The 18,683-nt window shown below is 39.7% G+C and overlaps 1 protein-coding gene across 1 annotated transcript in view; it reads right to left on the reverse strand.

The window, feature by feature from the left end:
- Positions 1 to 10,133: 10,133 nt before the first annotated feature.
- The window catches only part of Rab18 (RAB18, member RAS oncogene family), a 31,993-nt gene continuing 23,443 nt past the window's right edge, over positions 10,134 to 18,683 (reverse strand). The window contains exons 4-7 of the mRNA XM_052156954.1: positions 15,276 to 15,348; positions 13,826 to 13,944; positions 13,491 to 13,557; positions 10,134 to 11,394 (exon numbers count right to left, since the gene is read on the reverse strand). Of these exons, the coding sequence (XP_052012914.1) occupies positions 11,219 to 11,394; positions 13,491 to 13,557; positions 13,826 to 13,944; positions 15,276 to 15,348 (435 nt within the window). The 3' untranslated portion in view covers positions 10,134 to 11,218. The remainder of the gene's footprint in view (positions 11,395 to 13,490; positions 13,558 to 13,825; positions 13,945 to 15,275; positions 15,349 to 18,683) is intronic.

An 18,683-nucleotide genomic window follows, 5' to 3' on the forward strand; every position in this document is an offset into this window, starting at 1 on the left:
GGATGCACTGTGAGAAAGGCAGTGTCAGAGAGGAAGGTGAATTAGCATCAGGAGTTGGAGGGAGACGAACATCAGCACAGGGAACGTGTGAGCACGTGCGTGGCAGAAGGTTTTCACATCTTGATGAACAGGTCCCAGAGAACCAGACTGAAACTGCCAGACTGTAACCCTCAAACGCCATAACCCAATAACCAGGCAGGCCCTTACCCCAGAGGATTCTGTTAACCTTCTCAAATTGTACCAACACCAATTGTTAGGGACCAACCATGTATGCAAATACACTAGCTTGTGGGAAGCATTTTATATCATGCCTCAAGGATCATATGACACATGATGCTCTAATCTCTTAGCACTGGTGACTTAGCCTAGTTCTGAGAGAAGGCTACTTGATCTACCATTCACCAATATCTCCAGCTGCTTCTAACCTTCTGAACATATTGTGTGTGTATACATATATATACATATATATATATATTTATATACATATATATGAGAGAGACAGAGAGAGAGAAAATCTAAGAATACATGTGTGCACCAGCACCAGTACCCTTGGAGACCAGAAGAGGGTACCAGATCACCTGGAGCTGGAGCTATAGGCAGTTGTGAGCTGCCCAGTGTGGATGCCAGGAGCTGAACTGAGGGCCTCTGCAAGGACAATAAGTATTCCAGCCCCTCTTAGCCCTTTTTGAGACAGGGTCTCACTAAGTTGCCTGGGCTGGTCTTGATCTTGCCATCTTCTGGTGTCAGCCTTCTGAGTAGTGAGATTACGGGCCGGTGACAAATATGCCAGCCTTTATATTAACATTCCTAAAATGGCAATATTACATAGATGGAAAACCAACGAGTTACTGCTATGAGGTAAGTTAATGGGGAAGGGCAAGTATAAAGGATGAAAAAAAGAGGGAATTTGTGAGAATGAAACTTCTCTGTATCAGATGCAATGGCAGTAAAGCTAATTAATCTACATGTGATAAAATAGCGTGCATGTGCGCATGCGCGCATACCCACACACCCACCCACAGACACACACACACACACACACACACACACACACACACACACACACGCATGCACCAAGCAACACTGACATCCTAGTTTCATTCATGTGCTCCACAGTGTCTCTGCAACCTTCTGTAAATCTATAATTACTTCAAAATAAGTCTACCCAAGTGGGAAGAAGATAAACAGTTATGAATAAGAAATGATAGAACCCCAGTTACAAAAGAAAGTCAAACAAATAACAGCAATGACATTTAAATTGTATTTAAATTGACTGGCTGAAGTCTGAACAGAGGATGCCTCTGGGTGGCCACAGTTCTGCCGACTTTCCATCAGACACCACTTGCACAGTCAGTCCATGTAACCCTTAAAAGTCTGCAGGGAGGACAGAGCCGGGAGCATGGGCCATCCTTATAAGATCCTGACCTCCACAGAGCTTGTAGACACAGAAACTATACAAAGCAGAAGAGCCAGCTCTCAGGGCCCACATCCCAGGCTAACACAGGACACACAGTCCTCACTTCTCTGCATAAGCAAAAGGGCAAGCTGGCCCACCAGGCCCTGAAGGGAAGGCGAGCTGGCCCACCAGGCCCTGAGGGGAAGGCGAGCTGGCCCACCAGGCCCTGAGGGGAAGGCGAGCTGGCCCACCAGGTACTGAGGGGAACAATGCAGACAGATGCACTTCAAGCTTGTAAATGAAAGTTGGTAAAATAATTCACCAAATTACACCAAGCAGCAAAATGACCTGACCATATTAACTGACGGGGAAAAAATTAGTTGTTACTCACTGAATGACTGAACATTATTAAAATAAATCTATTTTCTTTCTTGAAGTAAAACAAAAAGCAGACAGTATATCATAAAATGAACAGCAGATAATTCCTTCTCATGTTACGAGCCTAGAAGACAAGCTGGGTGTTGTGGTTCACACCTGTAAACCCACAACTCAGGGCTGAGATGGGAGGGGAGCTGAGGTCCAGCCTGGACTACATTAATTTGAGGCCACCTGAGCTATTTAGAGAGATTCTGTCTCAGAAAAAAAATCTAGAATACATTAAAAAGGGCTTAGTATTTATAGCAAATCTAGTAAAAGGTTTATAAGAAATATGAAAATGGCAGTTTTATTATAGGGAAAAATGGGGATAAGAGTGAACATAAAGGTTGATATACAAAAAAAGAAGATAAAATACACTAATAAATATAGATGGCCAATATGAAACCCTAAATTTTTATTAAAGGACATAAAAGCTAAATAAATGGAAAGGCACAGCATGTTTCTGGATGGGATGAGTTCTGAAATGTCACTTTAATAAAATAATGTATAAATTTAATAACAGCTCCTGTCAGAATTCCCTGGGTCTCTGTTATGGAACAGCAGGATAGTTGCCAGCATGGCTTAAAAAAGAAAAAGAAAGAAAAAAAGAAAAGAAAGAGAAAAAGGAGAGAATTGGGTTCTTAAAAAAAAAATCTTTAAATCAGAATACTTTTAGCAAAGAACTACATTGATGGATAGGAATATTCTAGAAAGTCAACTAATTTAAGAACTTTCCTTTGATCCTTACAGCACCTTGGACTCCTAACCATCAATGTCTTTCCTTCAGTTCACCTCAAACATATACATTTGGCCTGTCTCCCACACCTCAGAGTCACACAGCTATCTGACATCCTCTATCTTTCCAGTTCACTCAACTTGGAAAACCTTGCCAAAAGATCTCCCCCAAGAGAAACCCTGTCCTTTGTGTCACTGTATCTACTGGCCTTGCAGAATTCTCTCGTCTGCTTCATATCTGCTCCTAACACTGGCTTTTCAATACCTTCTACATCTATTACCATTTCAGGCCCTAAAGAAATCCCAGTATGGTCTGTTAAAGAGATGCCTAGTTCCCAGCTGGAGGCACTGTTTTAGAGGTGTTACAACTCTTAGACAGATCCTTGGAGGTATCTTGCCCTTGGCCCATCTCTCTCTGCTTCCTGCCCATGGTGTTCAGAGTCAGTAGAGTCTTCGACCAGCAATGGCTTCTACATACCTGACTCTGTCACTCTAGCAGATCCTTCCTATCAGTACACATTCTATAATAGCGCCCACGTTAATATCTACAACTCCCAAACTGTCTCCTACTAATGGCTTCAATATTCCCAAATCCAAACCTACATTTTCTTTTCTTGTGTTGTATCTGAGTAGCCAGGAATCTGTGGGCTCTGGAGCCACAGTGCGCTTGAGTCACCTGTGAAAGACGTGGGTGGGTTAGACTTCCTGGTGCCAGGGTTTCTTTTTAACAAGGAGAATGAGAACACTATTCTAATGTAATGCCAAAGGGCTCTGGAAGGGTTCCATGGTTCTTGTGGACAGCTCTTGGGAAATGTCTGCCAAGCTCCCAACCTTCATCCACTGTTGGCCACTGCCACCACTGATTTTCAGTCAAACACTCTTCTCTTGGACTATCGGAGCAACCCTTTCTCTGTCACCCTTGAGAAACTTTCTGTCAGGTCTTTGTTTACACCCCTGCTTCTAAAATTCAGTTAAGCAGGTTTTGAAACAAATACCAGATTACATTACTTCTACAACACAGTTGGTTAGTCATCTTCCCAATCACCTCATTCTTAACAAAACTTTTATATTTATTTCTTGTGTGGGGGCACATATGTCACTGCATCCACGGAGAAGGCAGAGGACACTTATAGGAGTCAATTCTTCCTTTCAACCATGGGAGTGCTAGGCACTGAGCTCAGGTCACCAGGCTTGGCAGTAAGTGCCTTTATCTAAGCACCAGCTCACTGGTCTCTTATAAAAAACTTCTGTGCCACGGAGATAGCAATGTGGCCAACCTAAACTTCCTAATGTTCTCTATAATTAGGTATGGCTAAGTGGCCACATTCCAGGTAGTGATACCCATGGGATATTTCACTTCTCTAAAGGACGTGAGCGCTGTCAGGCAGTGTGCTGGCCTCTCCTTCCTACTACATAGAATGCAGACACGAGCAATGGAGCGCCACTGTTTCGTAGCAGTATGAGCCACAGGTCTTCCTGAGGAAGAAAGTCTAAGGATGGAGATGGCCAATGCACATCACTGAATCACCATTCCTGGTCTGCACTTACAGACTAACTCTGCATGTTCAATGGATCTTCTTGAATCTTGTTAAGTGACAAAACCTTTCTGTGTGACATTAAACTCTACCAGGTTTATGAAGTCCATGTGATCTCATTCCCGTTCACTGCCATGCTCCATAAACACAGCCTTGTTATTTATTTCCTGGTACCCCAGGCTGAGCCTACCCTGACCTAAATGTTCCTCTCCCAGACTTGCATAGTAGGCCTTTCCCACTATCAGTCTCAGCTCAAATGCTGTTTGGCTAAATACCAACTGACTGTTGTGTGGTATTTTCTCCTACCCACTATTGTTTCCAGATAACACACGTTGTTTACTCTAAGTCATCCACTCTACTAAACTGTGCACAAGGTCTGCTTTATTCACTACTCTTCCTAGGACCAAGAAGAGTGTCAGGCAAACATGAAGGATGAAATAAACCACTGCTGAGTAAGTCAATGCATTATGGCATTTCAAGATAATATATTTCATGGTATATTTGTGATTAGCTTGGAAGAAAACAAAAACAACACAAATTTCAGGTACATTACATACTGTGAAATGGACACCAAAGCCAGTAAATAATTATGAAATAATAGGACCAACTTTATAGGTATTTATTTATATACTCTTGGGATGGGGTTGCCCTTTTAAAATTGTATTGATGTGTGGGTGCATGGGTATGTGCATTGCCACGGGGCCTGTGCAGAGGTCAGAGTTGGGGAAGCTGGTTCTCTCCCACTGTGTGGGTCCTGGGATCTGAACTTAGACTGGCATGCTTAGTGGGAACCACATTTACCCTGTTTGGAGGCAGGCTAGATCCCGTCTCAAAAACTAAACCACACCACTGCTTTACATCTCTCTAGCCCATGTTTGCCTTCTGTCCACAAAAATGAAAATGGATTTTTAAAATCACTGCTCTGAAACAGAAGACATGACTGTAGTGGCTATTCCTGGTTGTCAACTTGACCACATCTGGAATGAACTACAATCCAGAATTGGAAAGCTCACCTGTGTGATCCTAATATGGAAGCTGGAAGATACAAGTTTCTGACCCAGATCTTGGCATGGAGATCTTGAGGCATAGTGGCTATGAATCCCAGAAGATTAAGACAGGGAGATCTCTGAGTTCAAAGTCATCTGGGACAGAGCAAGCTCCATATCTAGGCGTGGTAGCCATCTTTAATCTGGGCCACACCTTCTGCTGGAAACCTACATAAGGACATTGGAAGAAGGAAAATTCATTCTCTTCTTCATTTGCTTGCCTTGTGGGACTGAGTAACTGCTAGATCCTTGGACTTCTAGTCACAGCTGCTGCTGACCATTGTTGGGTAGTTGGACTACAGACTGTAAATCATCAACAAATTCCCTTACTATATAGTCTATCCATTAGTTCTGTGACTCTAGAGAACCCTGACTAATATATCAAGCTCAAGTTGGCTCTTACGCTAAAATATCAAATATGCTAAAGGGATTGTAAAAATGCCTCAGTTGTTAAGTAATTTGCAACCACAGGGACCTGAGTTCATCTCCCCAGAACCCATGCAAAAGGCTGGGCACACGTGTAATCCCAATATTGTGGACACAGATTCTACTTGTAAAGCTCCAGGTCATAAGAAAGCCCATGTCAAACAAAGAGGAGGAAGGAAGCTGAGGACTGACAATGGAAGCTGCCCTCTGACCTCCACGAACATATGCATACATGATCAAGCAAATACAAAAACAAGCATACGCTTCCACCAAACATGTCGAAGGGCTTAAAGAACAAGTTACACTAGTGAAGTCCAAGAAGAACATTATGTTTAAGTCCAAGAAGTCCAAGAAGAAATGTTACAATATTTATACAGGTTATGCAAACTGGAAGAGATAAATGAAAGAGGATAAAAAGGAAGCTAAGACTACATAGGTGAAAAATTCTGAAAGTATCTGGGAAAAGCGGCACACTCCTGAAATCCCAGAACACTCAAGTTTTCAGGCAGGAGGACCACTCTGGCTCCATCTCTTCAGGCTAGATCCTGTCTCAATAATTAAACCACACCACTGCTCTATAATAACAGAACCCTAAAAACTGCGGTCACCTCAGGTATAGCGGAAGCAGAAGGAAAGAGAAATCAAACAAAGTGTACAAGCAATGTGTACTACTAGGAACAACATATGGCTTGATTTTGACACTTAGAAGTACACATATCACATATTAAAACATATCCAAGTCTCTTTAAAATATGACTCAATGCATTTTTTAGTTACCTTAGAAATATATCCTCTATATCCCTTTATTTGCCACAGAAAAACAATGGTAGTATTCATAGCTAAGTAGCAGCTTAACAGGACACTGTGATTTAATGTGGAATCTAGAAATTGTACAAGCGCACACACATAGACATACACCGATACACAGACATACACAGACACACACACACAGACACACACACACACACAGATGCAGAACTCTACTTAACTATGATCTCATGTGTTTATAGAGGGCAGCCTCCATTGCCAGTCCTCAGCTGCCTTCCTCCTCTGAGGCAGGCTCTTAGGACCTGGAACTTTGCCAAGTAGAATCTGTGTCCACAACATTGGGATTACACGCGTGCCCAGTTTTTTGTATGGGTTCTGGGGAAAGATGAACTCAGGTCCTCGAACTTGCAAGTACTTTACCAACTGAGGCATTTCTGCAGTCCCCTTCAGTACATTTTTCACATATAAGAATGGGAAGACAGCTCCATTGGTAAAGTGCCTGCCACCCAAGTATAAGGGTCTGAGTCCAGTTCCAGAGGTCCAAGCCAAGAGAGTTCACACTCATGTGAAACACCAGTGCTTGCAGGGAGAGAGCTGTCAACAGAGAGGCAGATACTTAAGCTCTTTAGCTAGCCAGCTAACTCAATCAATGACCTTCATGTTCAACGAGACACTAGCTCAAAAACTAAGGTGGAAGACATCCTCAGGCCTCTATACACATGTGCATGCACATAGGAACACATACACATAGCATATACAAAAAATACACTGCAAATTTCATCATTAGTATAAAGATACACATGCCAACTTGAATTCCAGTCTTCAAAAATGTATTAAAATGATCATATTTTTGGTTTAAAATGTCTAAGTAGTATTCTGCAGGGGGAGGTGGGGTGGTAACCTTTAATCCTTGTACTAAGATTAAAGAGATAAAGACAATGGAGGTACATGTATGAGTTTGAGTCTACCTATCTCCTATAGTTCAGCTAACGTAAGGGTTCAGATCCAACCTGCTCTACTAGAGAGCTTAAATACAGAAATACCCAGAGAATAGATTATCCAACCCCACCCCTACCCCTAGGAATCAAAGAAATTCAAACACAATGTCATCATTTATCAGGCTGAATAACAAGGAAAAATGATCTATGTGATTGTTACAATGAAACTGGCCCCCATAGGCTCATGTATTTGAATGTTTGGTCCCAAGTTGGTGGAACTGTCCTTGTGAAGGATTAGACATGACCTTGTTGGAGCAGATGTGTCACTGGAGTGGGCTTTGAGGTTTCAAAAACCTACACCAGGTCCAGTGTCACTTTCTCTGCCTGTGGATCAGAATGTAATGCTCTCAGCCACAGCTCCGGTGCCGTTACTGACTGCTTTCTGCCACGATAATCATAGACTAATCCTCTAACACTGTACACAATTAAATGTTCTCTTTTGTTAAGAGCTGCCTTGATCATGGTGTCTCTTCAGAACAATGGAATAGTAGGAAAACTGTGTGGACAAAAGAGAAAAATAACTTGCTAAATATAAGTAGTAAAGCAGACAAAAGAAATATTAATAGAAGCCTAATACTTGAATACTAAGAAGACGTCTAAACTATAACACCTATTTTTCCTGACCCTTAGAAAATACTCTGAAAAAAAAGCATATACCCAAACTGTACTTCAAAGTTACTATGGATCTGACTGTCTGGGTTATCCCCAGACAGTCTACCACTGGTGGCAAGTATTACAGTACATTACAGTATTACAATGAGCAGACAACTATTCCTCTTGAGTATGCACACATAACCAAGTCTAACTTGGCTGCATTTAACCAGAATGAATTTACACACAGCAATTCAATTTTTGACATAAACCCCCACCCCTCCTCAGTCTTGATTTTTTAAAAACCAGATCATTTCTAGACTGCATTTCTTTGTTATAAGCCAAAACAAATTGGAGTATTGGCACTGTAAGTCTTGGTATCTTTCCTAAGTCTCAGACCTTTCCTCCGCATGCTCTGCTGCCTGAATCTTTAAGTCAATGATCCTAAGCTTCTATCTATGGGTCTTCTTCCACAGTGAACACATCTGAACCACTTCTATTACATATAGCCAAGCACATTGTGAGGAAACATGGGCCAACTCAGCTCAGCTAGGTCACACTGCTAGGAACTAAGCAATGAGACCAAGAGTTCAGGGACAAGAATAAAATGACAGGAATCCAGCTGCATCACTGAGCATCATATGACCTCAGAGAAATTGTATTACGTACCTGTTTGATCACCTTCCTCATTAAAAAGGAAACATCCTGACATGGTAGACACACACAAACACAATCCACCCCTCGGGAGGATACACTAGGGAGACTGAGAGTTTAAAGTCAGTCTGGGGCACACAGTGAGATGATCTAAAAGCAAGCAAGCAAACAAACAAAACCAAAAACCATTAAACAAAACAAAACAAACTTCAACAAAACGAACTTAAAAAATAATAATAAAATAGGCGCAATAGTAGTACAAATTATCACTAAGTCATTCTAAGGCTTTAGAAGATAATTTAGTACCTAGAACACCAGGCACCAAAGATGCTTCAATAAATTAAATGCTCACTACTACTCACTAAAAGATAATTCAGCAGTTTAAGTCTATGCTGGGTCTCTATGTTCTAGTAGCATCTACAAAGAGCTTGAGATTATGTAATTCTGAAAATAACTAGCAAAGCTGTTATATAGGTGTCTGATCCTAGGTACATTTAGAGTAATCACTTATAAAACCATCACTAAGAAACACTGATCTTTCAACATGGTGAAATGAAAGCCACATTAAAGAATTTTAGTACTATATTCACATGTCCTCGTGCTGATGATACTAATGGGAAATGTGTAGCTCCTGTTCAAATCCATCTAGATATTAACAAATAGAAGTTTCTAAAATAAATCTGTCAAAATTAGTGTATGTGTGTGTACTCAAGTACATGGGGTGCACATGTATGTCCACATGTGTACAGAGACCCACAGCTGACACTGAGACTTCTGTTGCTCTCCACTTGATTCTCTGAAGCAGTCTCAACCGAACCCAAAGTTTGCCGACATGACTACTCTAGCTGCCTGCTTGATTCTGCAGCCTCTGCCTCCACCTTCTGTTTGGAGAGCGATAGTTGACTGCTACAGTCACCTGGCATTTTAGGTGAGTTCTAGGGATGCAAACTCCAGTCTTCGAGCTCTGCAACAAATACTTTGCCCAATGAAACATCTCTCCAGACATAACAATCAAATTTTCAAAGTTATATTTATGTGACTCATATACTCAAGTTCTCATCAAATCAAGAAGATACAATGGTAATAAAGACAACATAACTCACAGAGCAAGAACAAGCAGAAGTCTTAAGACAGACAAAACACAAAATGTACATAAATCTAAAATTTAATGCAACGTGGCTAAATTATAAATGCATGTGTGAGCTACCTTCCTCTAACATTATAGAAGCAAAAGTTTTACACTTAATAAAATATACAGAATGTATAAAAGCTCTAATCAGATGTAGACTACCAAGTATAAATGAAGACACCCTATTCAGAAAGAAACCAATCTGAAGTAAACCCATTAACACACATATTGCAAAGGTACCCAAAATGTTTATCATTTACCATTGTACATAGATAATAAACTGTAAAAATTAATCTCAGAATCTTAATAAAGGACAATACAGTGACCAGTCTAAGTACATTTTACTTACGGAGCATAAATAGCAGATGTCAAAGAAATTAAATAATGTATGAGTGAGAAAACATACAGTGTACCATAACAAGGAGTTAGAAAACTGAATATTGTGGAAAAGGTTTATTAATCTGTACAGGTTGGTTTTTAATAAACTAGTGGCTACTTTTACAGTAACTTATCAACGATCTCACTGCAATAGCCTTTTCCTGCCAGTCAGAATTGGAACAATACACCTTTCTCAAACTGTCATTTAGTGTTTTCATTCCCCATCTTTAAATCACAAAAATATGTTTTTGAATAGCAACTAGCCATTCATAGAAGCCATAAGATAAGACAGTCATTACGCAACAAGTTACAACTGAGGCACCCGGACAAACACTACCAATCCTGTGAAAAAACATGTTTGTTTTAAAAGTGGAAGCATTAAAGGAGCTGTAATATACTGTTCATGTTCTTCTGAAACCCAAATGGCAGACAGCCTGCCCGATGCCATGTAACAAAAACATTGCACCAAGATCAGGAACCCAGCGTGTGCAACACAGGATTAATGCCCTGGGTAACTGAGCAAATCACTGGAGTAAATTAAAATACCAAACTTCTTTAACTTAGAAATACTATTTTGGAAGCATCATCAGAACAAATAGAGGTTTAATTATGAATTGGCCTGGGCTATAATCTGAACTGAGAATTTTACTTAGTATTAAGACTCTAAAACATCCTATAAAAGCTGTGACTCATGCTTTGTCATTCCTCAAGGGAACCTCCCCATGTTCTAGTTCTACACCCAGTAATTCAGTAATTATGCAAAAGGGAGAACAAAAGCGACTTGCAGCAACGCTTACTAGACAGATGATAGTTTAAAAAAATGACATGATAAATGTAAATCATAAAATCAAATGTACTCATGAAAGTACATCTATTTTATGTTACATAAAAAAAAAAAAAAACCAAAATAAGACAACGAAAAAAAAAAAAAAAAAACCACCCCCAAAACCCCTACAGACTGCAAACTGTGCATGCTTACCATACCATTTCACCTGGGAAAGCCAGTGAGGGGCTTCTTGCAAATACTCACTGCCATGATAAAAACACTTATGTACAAACTGCAGGGTCCCTAATAGCAGTTAAGAGTTTATATACAGAAAGATGTCACTATCTGACAAATATGCAAGAGATGGAATTCCCAGAGTTTATAGCACAGAACAGTAACCGCCACAGGCTCCACCTCCATGGCTCTCTTCCCTGTGTGACAGCTTGACTCCTTTGTTCTGGTTCTCACTTTCCCACAGTCCAGGAGTCTGAATGATCTTTTCCACAAGCTCTTCGAAGGCACACTGAACCCCGTCACAGGTCTTCGCACTTGCCTCTGGAGTCAAGGAAAAGGACCACAGGGTGATTATATTACACAGTATCTTGTGTTTCTAGAGAATAATTACGGCATAAATAGAAACCTACAAGATACTGACAATCAAATCAGAAATTTCTGCTACATTAGTAATTACTAATTAGTAAATTTCCTCCACTGCCCACACAGAGCTACTTTAACTCTGCCCACTAGTTTATTAGCTTCGCCCTAAGGAATATAAGGTGATTACGACCTACTGTGTCTTCTATATTTTCCTTAGGTTTTCAGTTAACTCTTCAAATGAGCATCCAATGCAGACAGCATTCCTACTTTAAGATAAGGAAACCAAGGCTTCAGCACAGACGATTACCTTGCCTTTTCTGACTGTGTAACTAAGTAGTCATTCCCAGGGATGAAGTGTCTGTCTCTGGGCTCTCACAGGCCTCCAGGCCCAGTGCTACCTGTCTTTCCCACTCTCAAAGGAGACTACTTTCTTGTGTCCCGATCTACTGGGTATCTGAACACTGCCTTGTCCTGTGTCTGGGTAAATTCTTGATTCCCACTTCCCCACACCAATCTGCTTTACTTCAGTCTGCCACTACAAATAATAGGAGTATAAGCCACCTACTACTTGACCAAACTAAAACCCTGGAGATGTCTTTAACTGTTCGCTTTCCTTGGCATCCTCATTCAAGTTTTCATGTACCCAACTTTCCACGACCCACTGGAAGTGACAGCATTCCTTCATTCCTCTGGGCCACAGCGAAAGAAGAAGCAGCTTCTTACTTTCATTTCATAGAACATACTCTACATGCTTCCTTCCTGTTCTAAAACCCACTACACCACCAGCCTCTGGAAATACTTGCTACTGTCTCCACATCTAGGTGTTACCCTGACATTTCTGTGCAGCAAAACCTTTCCCTGAGCGGTCACTGTGTGTGTTCTTCTTGACACCTTTCATTCCTATGTAGCACTGCTTACTTATTAAACCGGCTTTCTATACTAGAAAGCAAGCTCTAGGAGGCAGAGCATTTGCCTGTCTGTTCAGTGTTCTATCCTCCATGCTCAGGAAAAGTGGAAAGATGATTCATGGAGATGTGGGAGACGCAGCAATCAATAGTAAAGGTGGCATGCAATTCCCGTCAGAACTGCAGCATACCAGCCACTTACTACATTCTGTTCTGTCTATGTCGGAGTCTTCAAGTTCACCTGCAAGTTCCTACTATCTGAGTAACACGGATATTACTAGGTCAGTAATTCATAAATTTGCTGCCATAGCAGAAATCAGTGTGGGTAATTTTAAACCAGACTCTCTCTTCCTCCCTCCCTCCCTCCCTCCCTCCCTCCCTCTCTCTCTCTCTCTCTCTCTCTCTCTCTCTCTCTCTCTCTCTCTCTCTCTCTAAGTGTGTGTGTGTGTTTGCATGTACATGCAAACTCATGTGCTGGTGCCTGCAGAAGCCAAAGGATCCCCCTGATCTGTAAGTCACCTACGTAAGTCTTCTGCAGGAGTGTAAGCATGCTTTACTGCTGAGCTGCCCTCCAGCCTGAGCCTATGTTTAAGAAACATTTGATCCTGTGACAGCAGAGAAAAAAGTTCATAGGTGATTCGGGTACAGTCAGGCCGCTCCTCTAGAAAGGGTGATAAACTTCGGCAGAAGGCTAGAGTAAGGATTTTTGGCTCTGTGCGCCATAAGGCTTGAAGAGAACTACCAAATATTTACGCAGCACAAAAGCAGCCAAACATTGTAAGTATATTAATAAGCATGCCTGTACTTAATATATGTGGGGAATGAGCCATGTTTTAGTTGCCAACCTTGTGGATCAAATTTTTAATGCATAGAAACCATACAAAAATACCACTAAAATTTAGGTTCCAATTAAAAACCTGGGGCGGGGCCTGGGGTGAAGCATTTCTATTAGTATGAAATCCCCAGATGGTGCTGATGCCTGTGTACTAGTAGAAACAAGAGAAAAGGAATCTCATTTTACTGTTAGACTTTGTATCATAAGACAACAATGAACTACATGTATTTCATGGTTTCTTAAGGAAATAATTCAACAGAATCGTAATTTAAAAGTTATTTCTTAAGACGGGAAATGTTCACTTATACACTTACCTATGAACAACATAGAATGCTTGCGTGCAAATTTCAAGCCTTCATTTCTATCAACTTCGCGGTTTTCCTGTAAGACAAAGGCAGTGCGTTTTAAAGGCTGCCACCTGCATGGGTGGTGTGCAACTATACTCCCAATTACTTACAAGGCCAAGAGGATTTTAATATGGGGACCAGCCTGGGAAAGTTAACAAGACAAAACTAAAATGAATTGGGATATAACGCCATGATAGAACATGTGTTTAACATGCAGAAGTGCTGGGTTCAAATCTCTTATCTCCTCCTCCTCTCCCCTCCCACAAAAGAGCTACCCAAATGTCAAGTGTCTACTTGGTTACCTTATCAATTTTATTTCCAACTAGCATGTTTACTATGTCATTTCTTGTACAGTATGTTTCCAATTCATTTAACCAATTATCCAGTTTAACAAAGGTGTCTCTTCTTGTGACATCATAGACTGAAATAAAAGCAAAACCACTAGTTTAAAAGTCACACAAAATAAGAGCAATGACTAACTTCTCACAGTCATTAAATTCTAACATTAGTGTGTAACCAAGTCAGTTTTATATTAATCCTTCACTGCTTAATAGTAAGTATTTAAAACAAACTTAAATCATTAACAAACATAGTAACAGAAAGGAAATTATATCCTGTTGGCAACTGACAATCAGTTACAACAAAACTGCAGCTTGATAAGGAGAGGTCATTTAAGCACAAAATATCTTAATCTAAATCTTAGTAAGATATCAAAATATGACATGACTTCAAACATCTGTTAACCTCTTTTTTTATATATAACAAGGATCAGAATTTGCAACTTAAAAAAAGTAGGTATAGTTATTGTGCTTCCTAGAATTATGTCACTGGCACAAGCTAGAATTATCTGAATTAATAGTTAAGAGAATACCTCCATGAGATCAGGCTGGAAGCCAGCCTGTAGGTCATTTTCTTAAACAGTGGTTGATATGGGAGGGCCCAGACTACTGTAAGGATTGCCAAACCTGGACTGACGAGCAAGGTACAGGAGGCCAGCCAGTGAGCAGCACTCCTCCATAGTTTCTACATCAGCTCCTGCCTCCAGGTTCCTGTCCTCGTTGAGTTCCTGTCCTGACTTTTTCCAACGATGGACTATGATGCAGAAGTGTAAGCCACATAACCCTTCCCTCCCTAGCTTGCTTTTGGTCAGGGTGTTTCCTCACAGCAAGAGAAGTATGAGCTCCAATAGAGCCTCAGTGAAAGTGATCCTGCATGGCTCCCCGCTGTTACTTTTGTCTTGTGTCATCTTGCATCATAAAACTGTTTGCTACCCTTAAAAACAGCACAGCCAAATGGAGGATGTCTCTGAACTTCTTAGCAGATTATCTGAAAACCAAATTCTCTGGTTTCTAATTTTGATTGACTATGAATCCTTAATGGTGTTTAATGCTACTTTTGGATAAAAGCCAATTCTAGTAACAAATACTCTCTTCACAGACTGAAGCAAGTGTTAATTTATTAATAAATGAGGACTAGTTTTGACAATGCTCTAGGACAGATGTGGGTTCATTTTCAATTTATATTCTCATCAACATTATTTAAACCAAAGATAATAGACTTCTCTTTTTGAAATTTCCAGAGTTGAAAAACTGTTTAACATTCAGTAATATCAAATAAAGTCTCTATAACTTAAAAGTACATATATCTGAACATACAAACATAAAAAAGTAGCCCTAAAGAAAATGAAAATGCGATTTCCCTGAAACTCCAATGTACAGTATTTTAAACAGTATATTAAAGTAAAATACTTACCTAATATAACTCCCTGTGCACCTCTATAATAACTGGGAGTTAATGTTCTGAACCTCTCTTGACCAGCTGTATCCTGGAAATGACAATCAATCATTACTAAGTAAAGCAAAGTGTAAATAGTATATCTTCAATGCTACTGAACATATTTAAGCAAGTCAAAAAACACATTAAAAATACTGAGTTAAATACGATGTACGCTTACTCATATTATATAAGTAAAAATCAATATTAGGTCATCTCAGAAAAACACAAGGGAAGGTTTTCTGTCATTACAGTCTCACAATTTTCATCATACATGATAATACATTTCTTTCAAAGTCATGATTCATTTGCTTATTTTTTCTTTTATCTTTTTTTCCCCCTGAGATAGTGTTTCTCTGTATAGCCCTGGCTGTCCTGAACTCACTCTGTAGACCAGGCTGGCCTTGAACTCAAAAATCCACCTGTCTCTGCCTCCCAAGTGCTGGGATCAAAGGTGTGCACCACCACTGCCCGGCCAAAGTCATGATTCTTAACTTCAGCTCCACAATCAAATATATGTCTAATCCCTAAAGGTTCTGACTGAATCAATCTAGGTTAGGAACAAGAAAAAAATCCTCCGAGGTTATTCTGCTGAAAAGCTGAGGACCACTGACTTAAAGAGAGACAATGGACTATCTTATTTGAGGAAAGGGATTTCAAAGTTATGCTTTTAAAAAGAATGCTGTATTTTCTCTTAGTTAAAATATAATAAAACAAAACATTACAGAGGGGGAAGGGGAGCAGAAGGGGAAAAAGAACAAAGGAGGAAGGGAAAGAGGGAGGGAAAGAAGTCAGAAGGTGGGGGAGGGATGGACTAATTTCATCTTCTTCCAGGCCTGGGTCCTTTCTGATCTTCTTTCCAAAACCCTTCAATTATGTTTCAAGGTCTCTAGGTCCTGACAGGGCTGCATCTGGCAAACTGCTGCTTTAGCCTATTATAATCTGCATTATTATGAAAGGTCTACTAAAGTTTTAAAAGCAGCCAGGCCCGTTCATTTAGCTATCTATATGGCCCAGTGAAAGAGTAGATTAAATATTTCTCTCTCTGGACCTCTGCTGTAAGGTGACCTGGATGACAGTGAAGATGCGTATCAAACCTCATCTCAGCTGCCAGGATCTTATGCAAAACTAAGTTTTGGTATGGAGAAAACACAAACTCCTGCAGATATCAAAAGTGTCCATAACCTCTAAGATGACTGTAAAACTGGAAAGGAATTTTGAAACACCAACTAGAGGTGCCAACAATATGGAGAAAAGAATGTTGTTAAGACAACAGAGTATCTAAAGAAATGCATAGTTTCACAAGAGGAAAAATCACTTCCAGATAAAGAGCTTTGAACATAGGTTTTTCTTTCAAATATAAATGTACCATCTTTGCTCCCAGATTCATAGCAGCAAGGACGCTACCCCTAGTTCTGCTACATTTGCTTAGATGAAGATATAACAGAGGTAAACTTTCTGAACAAATAATTGTAGTGGAAACCCAATTTCTCTCTTTGAATTCCTGAAGCTTCAAAGTTTCTTACAAATCACTCAATTTGCTTACATGCTTAAGTTTTAAAAAGCAATTATATAAACTAAAGCTTCACCAAGCAGCCTTACCATCTGAAACAGATTGTAACTGATAATGACAGTATGACTTTTAATAATCATAGTTTACAAAACTATAATAAGTGAACAAGGCTCAAGTTTATAAAAGAAGTCAAATGGGATTCATGATACAACTTAAGTGTCTAATTCTGACACCACAAGAGAATGCAACTGGTTTCAATCCACTATACAGAATGCAACTAAATAAAGAGGGTTTGTCATGTTGGACTTAAGACTTTTAATCACAAATGAAATCAATTTCATCAAAAGCCATGAAAATATATATTATCAAGTAGTCACAGACTTAAATCTGCATCTATTTAAGATAATTCCATTCTAAAGGTAAAATACGGGCTAAAGAGATAACTCAGAAGTTAAGAGCATTAGTGCTATTAAAGAAGACCAGGGTTAGGCTTCTAGCTCCCATGTAGTCAATCACAACAGTCTGTTAACTCCAGTTCCAGGGGAATCTAATGTCCTTTTATGGCCTCAAGGGGCACCAAATATGCACTTGGTACACAGAAATACCTGTAGGCAAACACATAAAAAGTATGCTACAAAAGGACACATTATCAAATGAGGTACAAGAAGAAAGGAGGAGTGGCCCCTGGTTCTGGAAAGACTCAGTGAAACAGTATTCGGCAAAACCAGAACGGGGAAGTGGGAAGGGGTGGGTGGGAGGACAAGGGAAGAGAAGGGGACTTACGGGACTTTCGGGGAGTCGGGGGCTAGAAAAGGGGAAATCATTTGAAATGTAAATAAATTATATCGAATAAAAAAACAAAAACAAACAAACAAAAAAAAAGGACACATTATTCTGAGAAATAATTTCAAGCAATTTACTTACATACAAAGAAATAATAAATTAGCAGCCTTCAGTATCCACAATACTGGAATTCTCAGAATTCCATTATGGGAAACATTTAAAAATTCCAGTTTTTTGTTTTGTATCTTTATTATTGTTTGTATCTTTGTTTTGAAAGAGAGGGAACAGGGGAAAAAAGCTGTTGATAGCAAATCAGCTTTACAATTGAAAAAGTTTTATAAAGATCAGTTGTAAACCAGGAATTTTAAATTTTTAAATAACTTAGTTTCTAGACTTAGCACAGTTCAGTCTAGTATGTATTCTTGAGAACAACTTCAAAAACCATTGGTTGAGATGGTTCAGCTGGTAAAAGTTGCCTGGGGTTAATCCCGGAATCCCATGGTAAAAGAAACCAGATACTCTTCCTGATCTACAAGTAGGCTCTGTGCCCTCATTAATACACACACACACACACACACACACACACACACACATACTCATACTCACACTTTCTTTCTCTCTCTTTCTCTCTCTCTCTCTCTCTCTTCTTCCCTCTCTCACTCCCTCTCTCTCCTCCCCACTCTCCGAAACACACACAAAGACACAAAGACACAATGTAATTTTGACAAATTTTTTGTGAAAATTTAACAAGGACCAGATAATTTGGGGGGTAAACTCCAAAATCTTGTACCACAGCATTAGACTAGATTTATAATAACTATGTACTAAATTATAATAAACTGTGTAAGTTTAACAGACATTAATTAACCTTTTGCTTGTATTTGTCTTCAAAATGAGACATATGTGTTAAGTATATTGACATCGTTGTTCAGATGAAAGAGGCCAATCCTTTTATATGTTATGGTTTTATTTTCTAATGGGGTAAGGCAAGGAAATTAGAGATTCCTAAAGATAGATATGGATATTAAACCCAAGAAAGGCTAAATAATAGGATTCAGAGCATCCAGGTGAGGCAAGTGTGTAGAAAGGAA

The sequence above is a fragment of the Apodemus sylvaticus genome, chromosome 14 (genome assembly GCF_947179515.1).
Source record: "Apodemus sylvaticus chromosome 14, mApoSyl1.1, whole genome shotgun sequence".
NCBI lineage: Eukaryota > Metazoa > Chordata > Mammalia > Rodentia > Muridae > Apodemus > Apodemus sylvaticus.